The sequence below is a fragment of the Pelophylax lessonae genome (assembly GCF_965119305.1).
Source record: "Pelophylax lessonae genome assembly, chromosome: 5".
Classification (NCBI taxonomy): Eukaryota; Metazoa; Chordata; class Amphibia; order Anura; family Ranidae; genus Pelophylax; species Pelophylax lessonae.
The window spans coordinates 166,648,302-166,669,769 of NC_138772.1; the positions used below are offsets into that span (position 1 = coordinate 166,648,302).

The 21,468-nt window shown below is 43.0% G+C and overlaps 1 protein-coding gene across 1 annotated transcript in view; it reads right to left on the reverse strand.

Moving 5' to 3' along the window:
• Window positions 1-21,468, reverse strand: part of TOPAZ1 (testis and ovary specific TOPAZ 1) — a gene marked incomplete at its 5' end in the record, with an annotated part of 460,121 nt that overhangs the window by 314,905 nt on the left and 123,748 nt on the right. Inside the window, one exon of the mRNA XM_082257639.1 lies at window positions 490-582. Within this exon, the coding sequence (XP_082113765.1) occupies window positions 490-582 (93 nt within the window). The remainder of the gene's footprint in view (window positions 1-489; window positions 583-21,468) is intronic.

The window sequence follows — 21,468 nt, forward strand, 5'->3', positions numbered from 1 at the left end:
AATGTCGTCCTACAACATTATACCCCCTCATCCATGATTTGCAATTGGGAAGATATTTTTGTATCAGTGTTCAGTTTCTCTTTTCTCCAAAGAACTTTTCTGGTAGGGCTGTGGAGCACTGAAGTAATCTAAAATTGTTGAATGATCAAGTGATTACATTATATTTCAGAAGGCAGAAATCTGGAAAATGTATATTTGGTTCTGAAAATGAAGTAGTAACCTAATAGCATACATGGTATTCTTAAGTCTGCTGATTTGCAAATACTTACATGTTACAACAAAACATCTTTAATATTTATAGAAAAGAAGGGGAAGCTTCTTGTAAAGGACAATAAATGACTTGCTTACTATTAATACACAGTTAATATAAGAAAATGTTAAATGTACCTATGATTGTAAACACAGCATCTAGTAAAATTAATACATAAAGTACTGCTCCCTCAAATAGTTGCATAATCTTGCTTTCAAAACAGTTTATGAATATCTTACCTTGCTAAAGATACCCATTAAACTGGGTATCATTGCCTGAACACGATAACTTGCAACATGCTCAAAAACCTTGATGATGTTTTCTACTGAAGGCTGAAATTAAAATGAGAGTTTCAGCCTCACAAAAATATGTCAAGACACAAAAAAACTTTATAATTTATATTTATGACCCTTACAGAAAATAATAATTTAAGTGTTTTAAAGCCCAAAAACAGTTAAATCAGTTAAAATAGAATTCTATTCTCCAACGAACGTGGCATATGCATCAGCTCTATTTAGCTACATTTTGTTTTTTTTTCTAATTCTTTTTTAAAGTGGTCAAAAAACTAAAAAAGAAACAGAAATTAATGTTTAGCGCTCATAACACAGGGTAAATAAAAACCATAGATATAAAAAGTCTACACACCCCTGGTAAAATGTCAGGTTTCTGTGATGTAAAAAAATGAGACAAAGATAAATCATTTAAAAACGTTTCCACCTTTAACTTCTTCCGGTCCGCGCTATAGCCAAAGTACGGCTACAGTGCGGACTCTAATTTCCCGGAGGCCGTCTTTATACGGCCTCCCAGAGACAGGCTCCCTGTGCGCTCCTGCGAGCGCGCATCGGGGAAAATCTGTGTCGGCCGTGTCCCATGGACACAGCCAATCCCAGATCGTGGTAAATGGCCAATCACAGCGGCCATTTACCACGTGATCGGCCCATGAAATGAGAGATGATCTCATATGTAAACATATGAGATCATCTCTCATCGCCAGCTCTCCTTCCTCACACAGAGACTGCGTGTGAGGAAGGAGCAGAACCGATCAGCCGTTCGGGGGCACAGAGGAATGTAATCAGGGCACGGATCACCAGTGCCCTGATTACACAAGGTAAATAAAATACAATAAGTGCCCACCATCAGTGCCCACAATCAGTGCCCATAGTGCTGCCAGTCAGTGCCTGCTCATCTAGGCACTGATGAGCACTGACTGGCAGCACTATGGGCACTGAGTGTGGGCACTGATGGTGCTGCCCATCAGTGCTAATCAGTGCCGCCCATCAGTGTCCATCAGTGCCACCCATCAGTGTCCAGCAGTGCCACCTCTCAGTGCCCAGCAGTGCTACCTCTCAGTGCCACCTCTCAGTGCTCATCAGTGCCGCCTATCAGTGCTCATCAGTGTGGCATATTTGTACCTCCTCATCAGTGCCACCTTATCAGTGCCCATAAGTGGCACCTCATCAGTGCCCATAAGTGGCACCTCATCAGTGCCCATCAGTGGAGCCTATCAGTGCCGCCTCATCAGCGCACATCAGTGAAGGAGAAAATTTTATTTATTTTCAAAATTTACTCGCAGAAAATAAGAAAAACTTTTTTTTTTCAAAATTTTCTGCCTTTTTTCTTTTTTTTTTGTAAGAAATAAAAAAACCCAGAGATGATTAAATACCACCAAAAGAAAGCTCTATTTGTGTGAAAAAAATGATAAAAATTTCATATGGGTACAGTGTAGCATGACCGCGCAATTGTCATTCAAAGCGTGAGAGCACTGAAAGCTGAAAATTGGCCTGGATAGGAAGGGGGTGAAAGTGCCCGGTAGGAAAGCGGTTAATGTGACCTATAAACTGTACAACTCAGTTGAACAACAAACTAAAATCTTTTTGGTGGAGGGAAGTAAAACTAAAAAATGAAAAAAAAAATGGTTGAATAAGTGTGCACACCCTTAACCACTTGCCGACCACCGCACAACTATCTACGTCGGCAGTCAGCCCCGGCCAGGCAAAGTGACGTAGGTCTACGTCGCTATTTCCCGCCGGTCCAGTGCGCGCTCCCGCGCCCCTCGCCGCCGCCGATGGCTTGATTGGGTTCAGAAATGATCAGTCATCAGGTTCAGGCCAATGATTTTTGGCCTGGACCTGTTGATCGGTTCTGCCCAATCCGAATCCATGCTGAGCCTGTGTAATGTAAACACAGGCTTAGAAAAGATGTGCCCTTCCCTCCCATGATCCTTTTTGGATCCAGCGTGAGAGGAGAGCACATCAAACTGCAAGTACTGCACCAAGCACATACATTTACACTTAGATAGGCACATTTAACCCCCGATCGCCCCCCCCCAGTTAACCCCTACACCCCCTGTCACAACACACACTGTATACAGCATATAGCATTTTCCTATATACCTGTATAAGTGTGATTTGTGACCAGGTGTAGCGCTTGCGGCCCGCCCTTTTTCACTTAGTATTAGTGCGATTGTGACTTGACTTAGCGCTAGCGACTTAGTTTCTATCCCTAGTAGGTTTAGGGTCCCCAGTAAAGATTTAACCCCCTGATCACCCCTACACCCCCTGTCACAATGAACACTGTATACAGTATATAGCATTTTCCTATATACCCGTATATGTGTGATTTGTGACCAGGTGTAGCGCTTGCGGCCCCCCCCTTTTTCACTTAAAATACCCGCAACCCCAATAAAGATTTAACCCCCTGATCACCCCTACACCCCCTGTCAAAACACACACTGTATACAGTATATAGCATTTTCTATATACCCGTATAAGTGTGACTTGTGACCAGGTTTAGCGCTTACGGTCGTTCCTTTTATCCTTAGGATACCCGCCACCCCCTCCCAATAAAGATTTAACCCCCTGATCACATCCAGTTAACCCCTCCCCCCGTCACATTGCACACTAATACACGCGTAATATAGTGTTTTACTGTATTTTGCATTAGTGTGATTGTGACTTGAGTTTGCGCTAGCTAGTTAGTTTCTATCCCAAAGGAGGTTTAGGGTCCCCGCCACCCCCCCAATAAAGATTTAACCCCCTGATCACCCCCAGTTAACCCCTTCCGTGCCCTGTCACAGTGTCACTTTTATAGTGTAAAGTTTTTTTCTGATCACTATTATTAGTGACACAGGTGACATTAGCTAGTGTTAGTGTCAGTCTAAAATAACGCAGATCCCCGGCGCATAGTTAGAAATAACCCCTTGATTACCACACACACGCACATACACTTCCATTACTAGTATAGTGTTTGAACAGATCAACCATAGTTTAGGGTTCCCAAAACGCGGTGTTTGCCCGATCAGCACTGATTCCGGCCAGCACCTGTGTTTAACCCCTCTACCCAGCTCACCCCACCCAGGTAAGTGTAGTAATCAATAGATTACTGTCTCTTACAAAAAAACACAACACACAAAACCGCTGTGTTAGAGTCAGGTGTGATCCCTGCTAGCATTAGCAGTTTTTTTTGGTAGCGCTTGAAATAGTCAACACTACTGTACCGGTAAATTTAGTTACCATAATGACCAAACGTTTGTACAGTGGTGCAGAGGCTTATAGTATACTGGCCGTGTCAGATGAGAGCGATGGGGAAGCCTCACAGGCAGAATCAGGGTCAGTATACGAACCTGATGACGACAGCGGCTCCCTGACAGATAGCTCCGACGACAGATGGGTGCCTGTTAGACCCAGGCGTACCCGACCCCATTCTGGAGTTGTTGAGATGCAGGAATCGCAGGGTGCTTGTATGGAGCAGAGTGTCGGTACTACGGCCGCTCATCCTTCTGGTGACCTGGCAAGCACCAGCGGCCTAGTACACCCTGGACCTAGTACAACCAGCACTGCAGTAACACTTGGTGACGTGGCGAGTCCCATAAGTGCAGTTGAAGCTGGTGCGGTGGCTAGCATGAGTAGTGGCCCGCAGCCACCGTGTATTCGAAGACAGGTAAAAAAATGGTAGGCAGTATGGCGCTCATAGGTAGTGCTTAGGGGGTGTCCGCTGCAATTCAGGGTAGGGAAGTATATCCTAGGTAAGCACAAGGGGAGGATGGAGAGTCCACGTGCGTGCCCCAGGGGGAAAAGAAGGTTAAATTAACCTGGAATCCAGTAAGGGATGGGCAGGTCTGGGATGGATCCTGGAGTGGATGGATGGATGGGAGGACACTCAGGGCTGCTGACCGAAGGAGTGAAGTCAACTCTATGTAGAAAAGTAAAAGGAGGGGAAAGCGCCTCGAGTGTAATAAAAGTTATTTTATTACAACACAAATGTAGTAACTTACATAGTAGTAAAGGAAATCGCGAGTCAATCGTGACGCTCCGAGAATGGCTGGTGGTGTGTGCAGCGCAGTCACTGGGTTCCAGAGGACTGGAGAGGCCCGCTCTTGTCTGCGTATTCGAAGACAGGCCCGTAGAGACCATAGTGCCCTCCCTGATGCGCTGGCATATGCCAATTGGCAACCCACTGATTCTACAGCGCCAGTACTTCCCCCATTCACTGCCCAACCTGGAATCCACGTGGAGACAGCTGGTTTTACGCCCCTGAACTTTTTTGAGCTGTTCTTCACGGAAGATCTTTTCAGATCTATTGTGGATCAATCAAATTTATATGCACAACAATTTATCGCCGCCAACCCACATTCGCACCTTGCCCCAGACAATTCGGCTGGAAATCAATAACGGTTTCCGATATTAAAATCTTTCTGGGCCTTTCCCTCAATATGGGCAAAACCAAACAGAGTGAATTGTGGCTATATTGGTCCACTAGCCCACTTCACCATATGCGCATGTACTCTGCTCTCATGTCCAGGACGAGATACGAGCAAATTCTGCAAATTTTGCATTTCAGCGACAATGAAATCGGTCGTCCTCGGGGAGACCCTGCATATGATTGGCTGCACAAAATTCGGCCCCTCATAGACCACTTCAATAAGCGGTTTGCAGCCTTGTTCACCCCCGAACAAGTTGTGTGCATTGATGAGTCCCTGATTAAAATTTACTGGCCGCCTTGCTATGAAACAGTACCTCCCCAGCAAGCGTGCCAAGTACGGGGTCAAGCTGTATAAACTGTGTGACAGGGCCACAGGTTATACAGTTAGTTTCGGAGTCTATGAGGGAAAAGATAGCTGTGTGGAGCCACCCAACTGTGCAGACTACATAGGGAGCAGCAGCAAGAAGCAGCAAGATAGTTTGGGACTTGGTGTCACCCTTATCTGGAAAGGGGTACCATTTGTACGTGGACAACTTCTACTCAAGCGTGCCACTATTTAGTCACCTGCTCGAATTACAAATTGGCGCATGTGGCACCGTGCGACCTAATCGCCGGGGCTTCCCCCAACGGCTTGTAGATTCCTGTCTTAGTCGGGGGGAGAGAGCCTGCTTGAAAACGGACAAATTACTTGCGGTGAAGGGGAGGGATACACGGGATGTTTATGTTCTGTCCTCCCTTCACGCAGACACGACGATCCAAATTCCTACGGCAACTGGCGTTATGGAGAAACCCCTCTGTGTCCATGACTACAACCTTAATATGGGAGGGGTGGACCTTAACGACCAGCTTTTGGCGCCTTATTTAGTTGCCTGTAAAGCCAGACGCTGGTACAAAAAGTGTCTATTTATTCCAATTGGCTATGCTGAACGCCGTTGTCCTATACAGGGCGTCAAGACGCACCGGATCCTTCCGAGAATTCCAGGAAGAGATCATCCTTGCCTACCTGTACCCAGGAGGCATGCCTGCCCAACTTCCCCTTCCAGATGCAGTGAGCCAGCTGCATGAGAGACATTTTCCACATGTCCTCCCGCGTACCCCTACCCAAACTTACCCCCAAAGAAGATGCCGTGTCTGTAGCAGGCGCGGATTTAGGCGTGACACCCGCTATTATTGTCCCAGATGTCCTGACCAACCTGGTCTCTGCATCGGGGAATGTTTTGAGCGCTACCATACACTAGTAGAGTATTAGTGTAGGGTACAACACGACACAGTGTAGGGCACACAAACACAGGGTCTCGAAAGATGTTTGATGGCTATCGACATTTTGAGAGACCCAAGCTGGCAAATCGCAGTTGACAAAAAAAGTGTTCCAAAAAAAAACACAAAAACAGTTATCGTGTCAGTCATTTTATATGTTCTTCTACTCTTCCTACTGTACTTTTACTGTACTTTGTTTTTTATTCTTTTGTGAACCCGTTTCTCTTGCAGGTACTCGTCGGCTGCCACATTGATTTTATATATTCTGACACAAACAAGTGTTTGCAAACAGCATATATGGATACCTTTGCTGGCAGCAGCTGTGGTGATTTTCTGATTTCAGCACTGCAGTTAAAATACTATTTAGGTATACGTAGAATATTGTCATGCATACCCATCATTAAATTCAGTGGGTGGTTGTTTGGGCGGTTAATGATGAGTAATACTACACAATATTCCTGTGCTGATTTCTGATAGGTTCTCTTTTTTTCGTTCAGCCCACAGGCTGCATGAAAAAAAAAAAAAAACCTACACTATATGCCAAACAAGGACCAGCAATGTACTGGTACGTCGCTGGACTTTGAGTGGTTATACCAGGATGATGCCTGCAGATTTAGGCATCATCTTGGTATTGTTTTTTACAGCCAGCGGTCGGCTTACATGTAAAAGCAATCCTAGCAGATAATTGGCTGCTAGACTGCTTTTACACCCCTCCCCCCCCCACCGCCGCCTTCCGTGGTTTTTCTCTGGCTCTCCTGTCCCACCGGTTAACCCGAGAGTGCAGCCGGTGGTTCAATTATCTAACCATAGAGCTAATTGGAGATGAGAATGGCTCCAATCATCTCTATGGACTAAGATACCGGAAGCTACGAGTATTTCATAACTTCTGTTTCGCCAGAAATAAACAGGGCCATTGGGAAAGTATTTTATCACACCAATTTTGGTGTGGTCAGATTCGTTAAGGTCAGAGGAGAGATCTAGAGTCTAAAAGACCCCAATTTTTTTTAAAAGGAGTACCTGTCACTACAGATATCATAGGGGATATTTAAATTCACTGTGATAACAATAAAAATGATTAAAAAAAAAAATGAAAGGAAAGGTGTCAAAATAACATAAAAAAGCAGAATAAAAAAATGGCGCACGCAAGCATTGGTCTAGTGTCATATGTAAACCGCGATTGCAGCATGCATGTGAGATATCGCCGCGAATGCCAGGTCGAGTGCAGTAATTCTTGCAGTAGACCTCCTCTGTAAGTCTAAAGTGGTAACCTGTAAAGACTTTTAAAATTGTATGTAGTTTGTTGCCACTGCACAGGCGTGCGCAATTTTTAAAGCATGTCATGTTTGGTATCTATGTACTCGGCATAAGATCATCTTTTAAATTTTACCAAAAAATGTGGAATTATATAGTGTATTTGTGCAATAAATTTAAATTTTTTTTTTTTGCAGAAATTGCGTTTGGAAAATCTGTGCGCAAATACCGTGTGACAAAAAAAATTTGCAACATCCACCATTTTGTTCTATAGGGCCTCTGCTTTAAAGAAATATATGTTTGGGGTTCAAAGAAATTTTCTAGTAAAAAAAAATATATTTTTTCATGTAAACAAAAAGTCACAGAAAAGGCTTGGTTTTCAAGTGGTTAGAAGAGTGGGTGATGTGTGGCTAAGATTGAGCATAAAATGCCGGGACAGTTCAAAACCCCCCCCCCCCCCCCAAATGACCCATTTTTGAAAAGTATACACACAAAGCTATTTGCTGAGAGGCATATTGAGTCCATGAGGTATTTTATATTTTGCCCTAAGTTTCGGGAAGATGACAATTTGTTTTCTTTTTGTTTTTTTTACACAAAGTTGTCACTAAATGATATATTGCACACACATGCCATGGGTATATGTGAAATGGCACCCCAAAATACATTTTGCTGCTTCTCCTGAGTACAGGGATACCACATGTGTAAGACTTTTTGGGAGCCTAGCTGTGTACGCGACCCCGAAAACCAATCCCCATGTTCAGGTTTTCTAATGGTGTAAATTGCTGATTTTACCACTGCACTACTTGTCACAGTTTCAAAGGCCCTGAAATGCCAAGATAGCACAACCCCCCCCCCCCCAAATGACCCCATTTTGCAAAGTAGATGCTCCAAGCTATTAGCGGAGAGGCATGATGAGTCCATGGAATAGTTTATATTTTGCGGAAAAATTATTATTTTTTTTTTACACAAAGTTGTCAGTAAATGATATAATGCTCACACATGCCATGGGTATATGTGAAATGACACCGCAAAATACATTCTGCTGCTTCTCCTGAGTACAGGGATACCCCATGTGTGAGACTTTTGGAAAACCAATCCGCCCCTTCTGGCTTTCTAAGGGTGTAAATTGTTGATCTCACTCCTTACTACCTATCAGACTTTTGAAGTCCATGAAATGCCAGGATGGCACAACCCCCCCCCCCCCACCCCAAATGACCCCATTTTGCAAAGTAGACACTCCAATCTATTTGCTGAGAGGCATGGTGAGTATTTTGCAGCTCTCATTTTTTTTGGAAAATTAAGAAAATACAGGAAAATGCATTTTTTTCCTCTTTTTTCAATTTCCAAAACTTTATGACAAAAAGTGAGATCTGCAAAACACTCAACATGCCTCTCTGCAAATAGCTTAGGGTGTCTACTATCCGAAAAGGGGTAATTTGGGGGGGGGGGGTTTGTGCTGTCTTGGCATTTCATGGCCTCCGAAACTGTGATAGGTAGTCAGGAGTGAAATCAACAATTGACGCCCTTGGAAAGCCTGAAAGTGGGGATTGAATTTCGGGGTCCTGTACTCGGCTAGACTGCAAAAAAGTCTCACACATGGGGTATCCCTGTACTCAGGAGAAGCAGCAGAATGTATTTTGGGGTGTCATTTCACATATACCCATGGCATGTGTGAGCAATATATCATTTACTAACAACTTTGTGTAAAAAAAAAAAAAAATATATATATATATAGATTTCCCAAAACTTGTGGCAAAATATAAAATATTCCATGGACTCACCATGCCTCTCAGCAAATAGCTTGGGGTGTCTTCTTCCAAAATGGGGTCATTCGGGGGGGTTTTGTGCTCTCTTGGAATTTTAGGGCCTCCGAAACTGTGACAGGTAGTGCAGAGGTGACATGCACAATTTACGCCATTAGAAAACCTGAGAGTGTTGCTTGGTTTTCGCGGTCCTGTACACAGCTAATAAAAGTGTATTTTGTGCTCATTAGTAAAAAATATCCGTATTTGATAAAGTGCATATGGTGCATACAGTGCATGTGCCCCTTTAAATACAAAGTGCTACGTGCTGGTTAAAAACTTCAATAAACAATGCATGGGCTGTGTTTAGTGTACCATATCATATATCACATATGTATATAAAGTGCTGAGTGCCAATGTAGCAATGAACCACGTGAGTGATAATGTGCTTTTTAGATATGGCTCCACAGATGGCACCGCTGCTTACCGCACACGTAAGGCAGATGACTCAGCCGTTCCCCCGGTCACTAGAACACAAAAGAAGCCTCCATTGCGTAGTATATGGTAGTTGTGTTTAGAGCAAGTAGCATCCACTCACATTTAGGGAGTTCACTATCAGTATAAGGTGTTCGCCGCGATGCTTCCGCGTTCCAACGGCTCAAACCACCGTTACCGGAAGTGACGTATTGACGTAACAAAACCACGCCCTACGCGTTTCGTCATACGACGTCATCTGGAGCGTGCCATCTAGCGCTACTCCCGGTCCTTTTATAGGCTGGGCTGCCGCCATTTTTGTACACCCACTGAGAGTCAGACACGGCGGCCATCTTAGTGCACCTGCCATGCAAAACTCCAGTTTAGTACAGCCTAACCAAATCTTTATTCATCATGTGAACTCCCTATTTGCTGTGTTCACCGTACATACAATACATATATATTTATTACACTTTATAAAAGTACAATCAAACACTCTTAATGATTAACTTGTTTAAAAACTTTTTAATACAATATGGTGCAATATTAGTGCGGGACAGTGATGTGCCCGATTCGATCAGGGGTGCTCCGATATTTAGGTGCTGCATAATAAAGATAAAATAACATAGTGATCCAGTGGTGTGTTAAATATTCTTCATGTTTATTAGTGAAGGGCCCACTTTTTCATGCAATTAGTGCTTATGACAAAAAAGTGCCCATACATGTAACAATAAAATCGGTGTAAAGTTCTTTTGTTGGAAAAAATCTGAAAAAATTCTTTAAACCTCAAGGACCTCTGAGGATATGTCTCCAAAGTGAAAAAGTTGTTAAAAGAGTTTATGCAACCTTGAAAAAACATTTAAGAAGCATTTTTAGAGTCTCTTCATCCTGAAATTATATGTTGAAAGTCCCATACTCCTGAGTGTTATATAGATTTATGTTGTCCTTAGACCGATATGAAAGTCCAAAAAAAAAAAAATTAAAAATTAAATATTACTTCCCACGGGGAGGGGCAAAAAATTATATATATCTCTCAAAGTGAAAAAATGTATATATATATATATATATATATATATATATAAATAAATTTAAATATATATATATATATATATCTCCAGATAAAAAAGGAGAAAAAACGAGGGCAGATACCAATGATAGAACTTTAGAATAGACTTTTAGGTGGAAACTGAGGACTGGAAAAATGGGAGTTTTCCAGCATAGGCTCAACGTAGGCTTTGGGTAATTAACCTCAAGCCAGATAGTAAGGCAAAAAGGTGTTTCCAGCTTGAATGCAATAAATATAAATTGTAAACATATAAAATTATATGAAAATGTATAAAAATATGTATAAAAGTTAATAAAATTAATAAAAATTATTATTACTCCGGTAAAATGGGAAGGAAAGAGAGGAGGGAAAAAAAGTATTTTTAAAAATCTGTGATGAAACAATTCAGGTCAATGTCTATATTCAAGCCTTTTGGTTGGAGGGTCTGCATTAAATATATCCACTTCGTTTCGTTCCTAGACACATTTATTCTTTTGTTGCTACCTCTCCAGTCATTTTTTATTTTATCAATGGCGTAGAAAACCATGCCTGTAGGATCCTGAGAATGATATTGCTTAAAATGCCTTGGCAGACTATGTTTGTCAAATCCTTTCCGGATGTTTTTCACGTGTTCTCTGATGCGGACAAACAAGGGTCTGGTGGTGCGGCCTACATATTGTAGCTTACATGGACATTCGACTACGTAGGTTACATGGGTACTTGTACATGTTATGGTTTCTTTAATTTCGAATGTTCTTCCCGTACTTTGTGCCACAAAAGATGTGGTCTTTCTTCTCTTTTCTTTTGACGTCCTGCAGGGTAGGCATTTTCCACATCTGAAGAAGCCTTTAAGACTAGTTGGAAGGTTTATTTTCTTTGGGGGGTCAATAACATTGTGCACTAGCCGATTCCTCAGGCTGGGTGCTTTTCTGTAAATGAAAGTTGGTTTTTGAGGGAGAATATCCTTTAATGTGGTAGCCGCTTTCAAAATAGGCCAATGTTTCCTTATGATCTTCTCTAGGGCCTTGTGTTGTGTGTTGAATCCTGTCAGGAAGGCAAAATCCGTATTTTTGTTTTTATTTTTATTTTCTCTGCTTTGTGAATCACTTATTAGGTCTTCTCTTTTCATATTCTCTACCGTTTTCTTGATTTTGATGAGTTCCCCTCGTTTGTATCCTTTCTCCACAAATCTATCAATTAGTATCTGGGCTTGTGTTTCGAAATCCGTAGGGTCACTGCAATTTCTTTTGATCCTCATCAGCTGACCTTTAGGAATGTTACCTAGCCACTTGGGGTGGTGGCAGCTACTTTTGGGAATGTACCCATTCCGATAGTTTTTTTTTTAAATATGTCTTGCTAGTTAGTTTTCCTTCCTTCTTGGATAATTCCAGATCCAGAAAGGCGATATGTTCAAAATGAAAATCTCCTGAGAAAATGATGCCATATATGTTGGTGTTGATCTCATCAAAGAATTCTTGTAAGGACTCCACATTTCCCCTCCAGACGATAATGATGTCGTCGATGTACCGACGGTAATACTTGAGATTGTTCCTGGGTACACTGAACAACCCCTAGTCCCTGTGGGGAAATCCTACTTGAGGGACAGCAAGCAACTGCTACCAGAGATCAAGGACTTAGACATAGAGGAGAATGACATTCTATTAACTATAGATGTTAATTGCCTCTATACTAACATAAAGCAACAAGATGGCCTGCAAGCAGTGGACTGGGCTCTACACACCAATACGGATATGACGGAGGCACAGATTTGCTACATATTGGAAGGACTTAAAACAGCTATGGAATCAAATTACTTCTGGTACAAGGGTAACTATTATGTACAAAAGAAAGGAGTTGCCATGAGGGCTAAATATGCCCCCAGCGTGGCAAACGTTTTTATGCAGAAGTGGGAGGAGGAGCAAGTGTTCAGTGTACCCAGGAACAATCTCAAGTATTACCGTCGGTACATCGACAACATCATTATCGTCTGGAGGGGAAATGTGGAGTTCTTACAAGAATTCTTTGATGAGATCAACACCAACATATATGGCATCACTTTCTCAGGAGATTTTCATTTTGAACATATCGCCTTTCTGGATCTGGAATTATCCAAGAAGGAAGGAAAACGAACTAGCAAGACATATTTAAAAAAAAACGATAGGAATGGGTACATTCCCAAGTAGCTGCCACCACCCCAAGTGGCTAGGTAACATTCCTAAAGGTCAGCTGATGAAGATCAAAAGAAATTGCAGTGACCCTACGGATTTCGAAACACAAGCCCAGATACTAATTGATTTTGGTTTGTGGAGAAAGGATACAAACGAGGGGAACTCATCAAAATCAAGAAAACGGTAGAGAACATGAAAAGAGAAGACCTAAAAAGTGATTCACCAAGCAGAGAAAATAAAAATAAAAACAAAAATAAGGAATTTGCCTTCCTGACAGGATTCAACACACAACACAAGGCCCTAGAGAAGATCATAAGGAAACATTGGCCTATTTTGAAAGCGGATACCACATTAAAGGATATTCTCCCTCAAAAACCAACTTTCATTTACAGAAAAGCACCCAGCCTGAGGAATCGGCTAGTGCACAATGTTATTGACCCCCCAAAGAAAATAAACCTTCCAACTAGTCTTAAAGGCTTCTTCAGATGTGGAAAATGCCTACCCTGCAGGACGTCAAAAGAAAAGAGAAGAAAGACCACATCTTTTGTGGCACAAAGTACGGGAAGAACATTCGAATTTAAAGAAACCATAACATGTACAAGTACCCATGTAACCTACGTAGTCGAATGTCCATGTAAGCTACAATATGTAGGCCGCACCACCAGACCCTTGTTTGTCCGCATCAGAGAACACGTGAAAAACATCCGGAAAGGATTTGACAAACATAGTCTGCCAAGGCATTTTAAGCAATATCATTCTCAGGATCCTACAGGCATGGTTTTCTACGCCATTGATAAAATAAAAAATGACTGGAGAGGTAGCAACAAAAGAATAAATGTGTCTAGGAACGAAACGAAGTGGATATATTTAATGCAGACTCTCCAACCAAAAGGCTTGAATATAGACATTGACCTGAATTGTTTCATCACAGATTTTTAAAAAGACTTTTTTCCCTCCTCTCTTTCCTTCCCATTTTACCGGAGTAATAATTTTTATTAATTTTATTAATTTTTATACATATTTTTATACATTTTCATATAATTTTATATGTTTACAATTTATATTTATTGCATTCAAGCTGGAAACACCTTTTTGCCTTACTATCTGGCTTGAGGTTAATTACCCAAAGCCTACGTTGAGCCTATGCTGGAAAACTCCCATTTTTCCAGTCCTCAGTTTCCACCTAAAAGTCTATTCTAAAGTTCTATCATTGGTATCTGCCCTCGTTTTTTCTCCTTTTTTATCTGGAGATATATATATATATATATATATTTAAATTTATTTATATATATACATTTTTTCACTTGGAGAGATATATATAATTTTTTGCCCCTCCCCGTGGGAAGTAATATTTAATTTTTAATTTTTTTTTTTTGGACTTTCATATCGGTCTAAGGACAACATAAATCTATATAACACTCAGGAGTATGGGACTTTCAACATATAATTTCAGGATGAAGAGACTCTAAAAATGCTTCTTAAATGTTTTTCAAGGTTGCATAAACTCTTTTAACAACTTTTTCACTTTGGAAACATCCTCAGAGGTCCTTGAGGTTTAAAGAATTTTTAAAGATTTTTTCAGATTTTTTCCAACAAAAAATGGATTTTTGTAAAATCTTACCGTAAAATCCTTTTCTCTTAGCTCATTGACAGACGTAGTCCTCGGTGATACAGCACCTTCGGGTTATGTTGCCTCCACAGGAAATAAAATGCTCTGGCCACACCCTAGGGGCAGTCCTAGAGGGTATATCCTCTCTCTCTCTGCCTCAGCAAATCAGTTATGTCATAAAAGCAGTCTTTAGAGAATTTAACCCAACCCAACTCAAAAAAACAGAGGGGCGGGTACTACGTCTGTCAATGAGCTAAGAGAAAAGGATTTTACGGTAAGATTTTACAAAAATCCATTTTTCTCTATCGCTCATTGACAGACGTAGTCCTCGGTGATACAGCACCTTCGGGAAGTCCCAGAGCAGTATCACAAATGAGGGGTGGGAAAATGGACATCAAATCCAAATCTAGAAGGCCCAACCGGTGCCAACTAGAAGTTTACAATGCTCATCCTTAATGATGAGACTCAACAAAAAAATTTTCAAACAGAAAAAAACCCTCGAGGTAGACCACCGGTCTCCTCAAATTGCGGCCTGCAAAACCTTGCGGCCAAATGAGGCATCCGCCGATGCCATCACATCAATTTTATAAAATTTTGTAAAGGTATGTACCGATGACCAGGTGGCCGCTTTACATACCTGGACCACTGACGCCTGATGGCGAAAGGCCCAGGAAGTACTGAGCGCTCGAGTGAAGTGCGCCCTAACAGGGAACGGAGGATTCCGACCCTTAATAGAATAAGCCTGTACCACCGTCTGACTGATCCATGTAGATATGGTCACGGCAGACACAGGCAACCCCCTTCAAGGGCTATCCGTGATCACAAAAAGTGAGTCCGTCTTACGAAAACCACTTTAGGAAGGAAGGATGGATTCGGAAGAAGAACCACCTTATCCCTATGAACCACCAGATCTGGAGAACGACAGGATAATGCGGCCAGTTCTGACACCCTGCGTAGAGAAGTAATGGCCACCAAGAAGGCCACCTTCTGGGAATGTAAGCAAGGGAATCTCCCTAATATCTTCAAAGAGAAGTTTCTGAAGAACTGACCACACTAAATTAAGATCCCAGGCGGTAAGGGTGCGCGCACTGGCGGAGCCAGATGTCGCACCCCCTGGATGAAATTCCGCACCAAGGAATGATTAGCCAAAGGTTTCTTGAAAGAAGATTGCTAACGCCGAAAACCTGACCCTTGATCGTGCTCAAGGATAGTTTCTGCTCAACCCCTTGTTGCAGACAGACCAAAATTCGGGTCACCGAATAGGTATGTGGGGAAAATCCAATAGATTCACACCATGCAATATAAGACTTCCATGTGCTGGAAGTCACTTTCCTTGCTTTAACTGGAGGTAGGAATAACTGAAGCTGACACTCCCTTGTCCTTCAGTACCTGGGTCTCAATGGCCAGGCCATTAAGCCAGCGACTGTAAAGCAAGATGGAAGATCGGTCCCTGAGACCGCAAATCCTCCCTGAGAGGAAGTCTCCAAGGAGCGTCCGCGACTAGCCTCGCCAAGTCGGCGTACCAGGCTTGACGAGGTCAATCCAGAATTTCCAGAATAACTGGAATTCCCTCCACCTCTATCCTGCGAAGAAGTTCCCACAGCAACTTGAGAGGATGGAAGGCATGCCGTAGCTGATACTGCCCCCACGGGGCGATCAGCGTTTCTGCTGCGTCCGCTAGAGGATCGTGGCGCGAGCTACAAACCTCCGCACCTTCCTGTTAGGCCAAGGTGCCAACAGATCCACATCCGGGATGTCCCAATGAAGGGACAGCTAGGGAAAAAACCTCTGGATGAAGAGGCCATATGCGATTGGATCCAAATCGGGCTGCTCTAGAGCTGCTCGATCCAGTAAATCAGACAAAATCTGATCGCTCTCAATTCCGATACCCTTATTGGTAATCTGGATACTATCGGAAGAAATGACTTCTCCTGGTTGAGCATCGGAGACTTCCTGGTCCGCTCGCTCAACCGGATCCGATTGTCCAGGGAATCGGAATTCTGATTCCATTAAAAAAGAATCTCCTTCAGGAGAATTCGGGTATGAGACTGGGTATACGGTACTGCCTCTAAGAAGGCCACCATCAGTCCCAGCCAATTGACGGACAGCAACATCCGAATCATTGACTGAACCTTCTGGAGTTTCCCAGCAAGGAGAAACTCTCTTGCCCAGGATGTATCCAACCTTAGGCCCAGATAGTTCAGTCTCCTGGTGGGAACCAGGGATGATCTTTGGGAAAGCGAAAAAACGCTGATGTCCTGCGATGATGGGGATATAAAGATAGGCATCCTATATGTCTATGGACGCCAGGAAATCTCTTTGATGCAGGGAGGCCACCACTGTACGGATGGACTCTATTTCTTCCCAAGTCCAGATTTGGACGCACCTTGCCCTCTTTCCTGGGCATTGTGAATAGGTTCGAATAAAACCCCTGAAACCGTTCAATGTTAGAAGGGCAGAATCGCACCGGTGGAAGTGATCGAAACTCGATCCTGTGTCCTCCAGAAACCGGTGAAGACATCCCCCCCCACCCCAGAGATGGGTAGGGGCGCATCAGGCTATATTCTTCAGGCTTGGCTGAGCCGGACTCTTTGTTTACCCGACCAGCGCCCTTTGAAACCCCTCTAAAGGGGCTTTGGAGGGTTTCGCCTTATCGCCCGCCCTCGCGGAACGAACAACTCTATATGAGCAGAAAAGGAAGGTCCTCGTTAGTTACGAGGTCTTTTTATCCTAACAGTCTGTGGCAAGACAGCAGGTGGTACCGTCTATCCTATAAAGAGGAATTCCTCAAACGGATAGCACCTAGCCATGCGTTTGGAAATAACAGGGGTTCGTTTCAAAACGACCCCATTTGGGTAAAGGAAAATCCTTCGCCCTTTTGGTAGGCTAACAAGTACCAAAAAGGAATCTCAGTCTCAGCTACCTCTGCCGGTGTAACCTCAAGACTAAAGGTTTCCTGGACGGACACAACTAGTGCATCCACCACTCTTGTGCTATGGCGGAGGCAGAAACGTGCTCCTCACTGCTGAGGAGATATTACCTGAGACAACAGCCCCCTAAGAGGGACCTGCAACTGCATTGACCAGTTCCGAATCCGTATCTGAAGTATCTGATAAACAATAGGGGTAGGCGGGGGTCGCTACTTGACCCCCGTCCCTGACAGGCCACCTCCACCCGGGATACCAAAGACTCCAAAATTGCCGATAATGCATTAAAAACAAGTGGGGTACTGGAGGGTCCTGCGGCCACCTTGAGGGGATCAGGTGGGGATACCTATGCGGCAGGGTCAATGATTATACAAGACACTTGCCAGCGACAAAAAGTGACAAAGTAAAAAAAAAAAAAAAAAAAAAGTTTTTTTTTTTTTTAGTGTCCCCCAGTCGCAACAGCGCCCCTCAGTGTTACCTGCCTTTTTGGACCCCACAGAGAGAGAGACAGACCCCAAGGCTCATCCCTGATGCACAGAAGTTTTCATCAGCTTGCTCAGTGCTTGTCTTGTTACAGACAGGAAGTCTTTGGCCCTATTTCCTGGGTAAAAGAGGCGGCTCCGCCCCTTAACACGCCTGCCGGGTCCTCCCCCTGGCTCCATGAGGTGTTTGAGTCACCTCAAACATGGCCCCCCCCATGCTGGAGACACGAGGCTACACCAAAATGGCGGCCTTGTGCGATCTACCAGACAATGGCGGCGGCCTGCACAGAATAGCGGCATGTCTGCAGAAGGATCTCGGCCTCACAACCCTTCACCCTCACGGTGGTCAGCGTGGTCGGAGGTACCGGACCCTAGCGGGCCGTATGCGGTCCACTGCTTAGCTGGAGGAATGATCTGGAATGCAGTATACATGTATAGACATCGCCCTGTGGCTACTGACAGGTAGGATACCTTATACTATCACAGTAAAGTTCTAGTACTGCCACTGACTACAATCATTTACACATCTTTACAATTAGATTGTCAGCTCCCAAACCAAGCCTCCTGGCTTCTTGTACACAAAAATCACACTCAATTAGGGGGATCTGTGACATGTTATAGGATAGAGGGGAACCCATCCTTACCATTACAGAGAGGGGCCCGCGTTCACCACAAGACCCGTCAGGGGGAAAATACTACTCACCATACCGGAACCAGGCGGGCGCCAACTCCTGACAGTACCCCTCTCCACCGGGGTGGGAGGGCTGTCGACCAATACGGGCGCCGTGACTCATGGTCTTTGGCGTTTCAGCGAGACGTTTAACTCGCAGGGTCAGTCCCCGTCCAGTGGGACTATGTCGCGGCCGACCCAGCGCGGAGCTAGGGCCTGCACGCGCTCGTAGGCTGAACTGGGGTGACCATTGGATCTCAACATCCAGCCCGTCGCCCAGTTCAGCTTTCTTGCTTGAAGATCTCACAGGAACACTGGAGAAAAAAAGCTGTCTTAAAAAATTCTTTTCTAAGAAAAAAATCCTGCCAGGACCGAAGATCCCAGCAAGGTATCTAGGTCCTTACTCCTGACTAGACAGAAAAAAACTGATTTGCTGAGGCAGAGAGAGAGAGGATATACCCTCTGGGACTGCCCCTAGGGTGTGGCCAGAGCATTTTATTTCCTGTCTAGTCCTACTCCTGTGGAGGCAACATAACCCGAAGGTGCTGTATCACCGAGGACTACGTCTGTCAATGAGCGATAGAGAAAGATCTTTACACCGATTTTATTGTTACATGTATGGGCACTTTTTTGTCATAAGCACTAATTGCATGAAAAAGTGGGCCCTTCACTAATAAACATGAAGAATATTTAACACACCACTGGATCACTATGTTATTTTATCTTTATTATGCAGCACCAAAATATCGGAGCACCCCTGATCGAATCGGGCACATCACTGTCCCGCACTAATATTGCACCATATTGTATTAAAAAGTTTTTAAACAAGTTAATCATTAAGAGTGTTCGATTGTACTTTTATAAAGTGTAATAAATATATATGTATTGTATGTACGGCGAACACAGCAAATAGGGAGTTCACATGATGAATAAAGATTTGGTTAGGCTGTACTAAACTGGAGTTTTGCATGGCAGGTGCACTAAGATGGCCGCCGTGTCTGACTCTCAGTGGGTGTACAAAAATGGCGGCAGCCCAGCCTATAAAAGGACCGGGAGTAGCGCTAGATGGCACGCTCCAGATGACGTCGTATGACGAAACGCGTAGGGCGTGGTTTTGTTACGTCACTACGTCAGAAATTAAAGCTGCGTAAATTTCAGTATTTACATCATAGTTTGTAGACGCTATAACTTTTGCGCAAACCAATAAAAAAATTTTTTTTCAAAGACATGTAGCTAAATACATTTTGGCCAAAAAATATGATACAAATTGAGTATATTGGATATTTTTTAAAAAGACAGTTGAAAATGTCATTTTTTCTCAAAATTTTCATTCTTTTTTTATTAATATCGCAAAAAATAAAAAGAGCAGATGTGATCAAATACCACCAAAAGAAAGCTCTGTTTGTGGGACAAAAAGGACGTAAATTTCGTTTGAGTACAGCATTGCATGACCGCGCAATTGTCAGGTAAAGTCACAAAGTGCCAAGTTGAAAATAGGGGTCTGGTCAGGAAGGGGGTAAAATCTTCCGGGGCTTAAATGGTTAAACTAATACTTTGTTGAAGCATCTTTTGATTTTATTACAGCACTCTTTTGGGGTATGAGTCTATCAGCATCTTGACTTGGCAATATTTGCCCACTCTTCTTTGCAAAAACACTCCAAATCTGTCAAGATTGTGAGGGCATCTCCTGTGCACAGCCCTCTTCAGATCACCCCACAGATTTTCAATCAGATTCAGGTCTGGGCTCTGGCTGGATAATTCTAAAACTTTAATCTTCTTCTGGTAAAGCCATTCTTTATTGTATTATTATTGTATTATATGTCATGCTGAAAGATGAAGTTTCTCTTCATGTGCAGCTTTCTAGCAGAAGCCTGAAGGTTTTGTGCCAATACTTATTGGTATTTGGAACTGTTCATAATTCCCTCTACCTTGACTAATGCCCCTGTTTCAGCTGAAGAAAGCAGCTTCAAAGCATGGTGCTGCCACCACCATGCTTCACCGTGGGTATGGTGTTCTTTTGGTTATGTGCAGTGTTGTTTTTGCGCCAAACATATCTTTTGGAATTATGGCCAAAAAGTTCAACCTTGGTTTCATCAGACCATAACACATGTTCCCACATGCTTTTGGGAGACTTCAGATGTGTTTTTGCAAAATTTAGCTGGGCTTGGATGTTTTTCTTCATAAGAAAAGACTTGAGTCTTGCCACTCTACCCCATACATATGAAGAATATGGTAGATTGTTGTCACATGTACCACACAGCCAGTACTTGCCAGATATTCTTGCAGCTCCTTTAATGTTCCTGTAGGCCTCTTGGCAGCCTCCCTGACCTATTTTCTATTCATTGATTTTGGGCTGATGTCCAGTTCTAGGTAATGTCACTGTTTTGCCATATTTTCTTCACTTGATGACGGTCTTCACTGTGTTCCATGGCACGTCTAATGCTTTAGAATTTTGTTTGTACCCTTCTCATGACTAATACCTTTTAACAACGAGATCCAGCTGATGCTTTGGAAGCTCTCTGAGGACCATGGCTTTTGCTGTAGGATGCGACTAAGAAAATGTCAGAAAAGACCTACTAGGAACAGCTGAACTTTGGGGTTAATCAGAGGCACTCTAAATGGTGGCAGGTGTGTAATGACTCCTATTTAACATGAGTTTGAATGTGATTGCTTAATTCTGAACACAGCTACATCCCCAGTTATAAGAGGGTGTGCAACCACATTTTTTTTTTAGTTTTTTTGTTCTTACTTCCCCATCCCCTAAAAGATTGCAGTTTGTTTTTCAATTGAGTTATACAGTTTATAGGTCTCATTATAGATGGAAAAAATTATGAAATGATTTATCTTTGTCTCAATTTTGTTTATATCCACTGTAGTCAAATTGAAATAAAA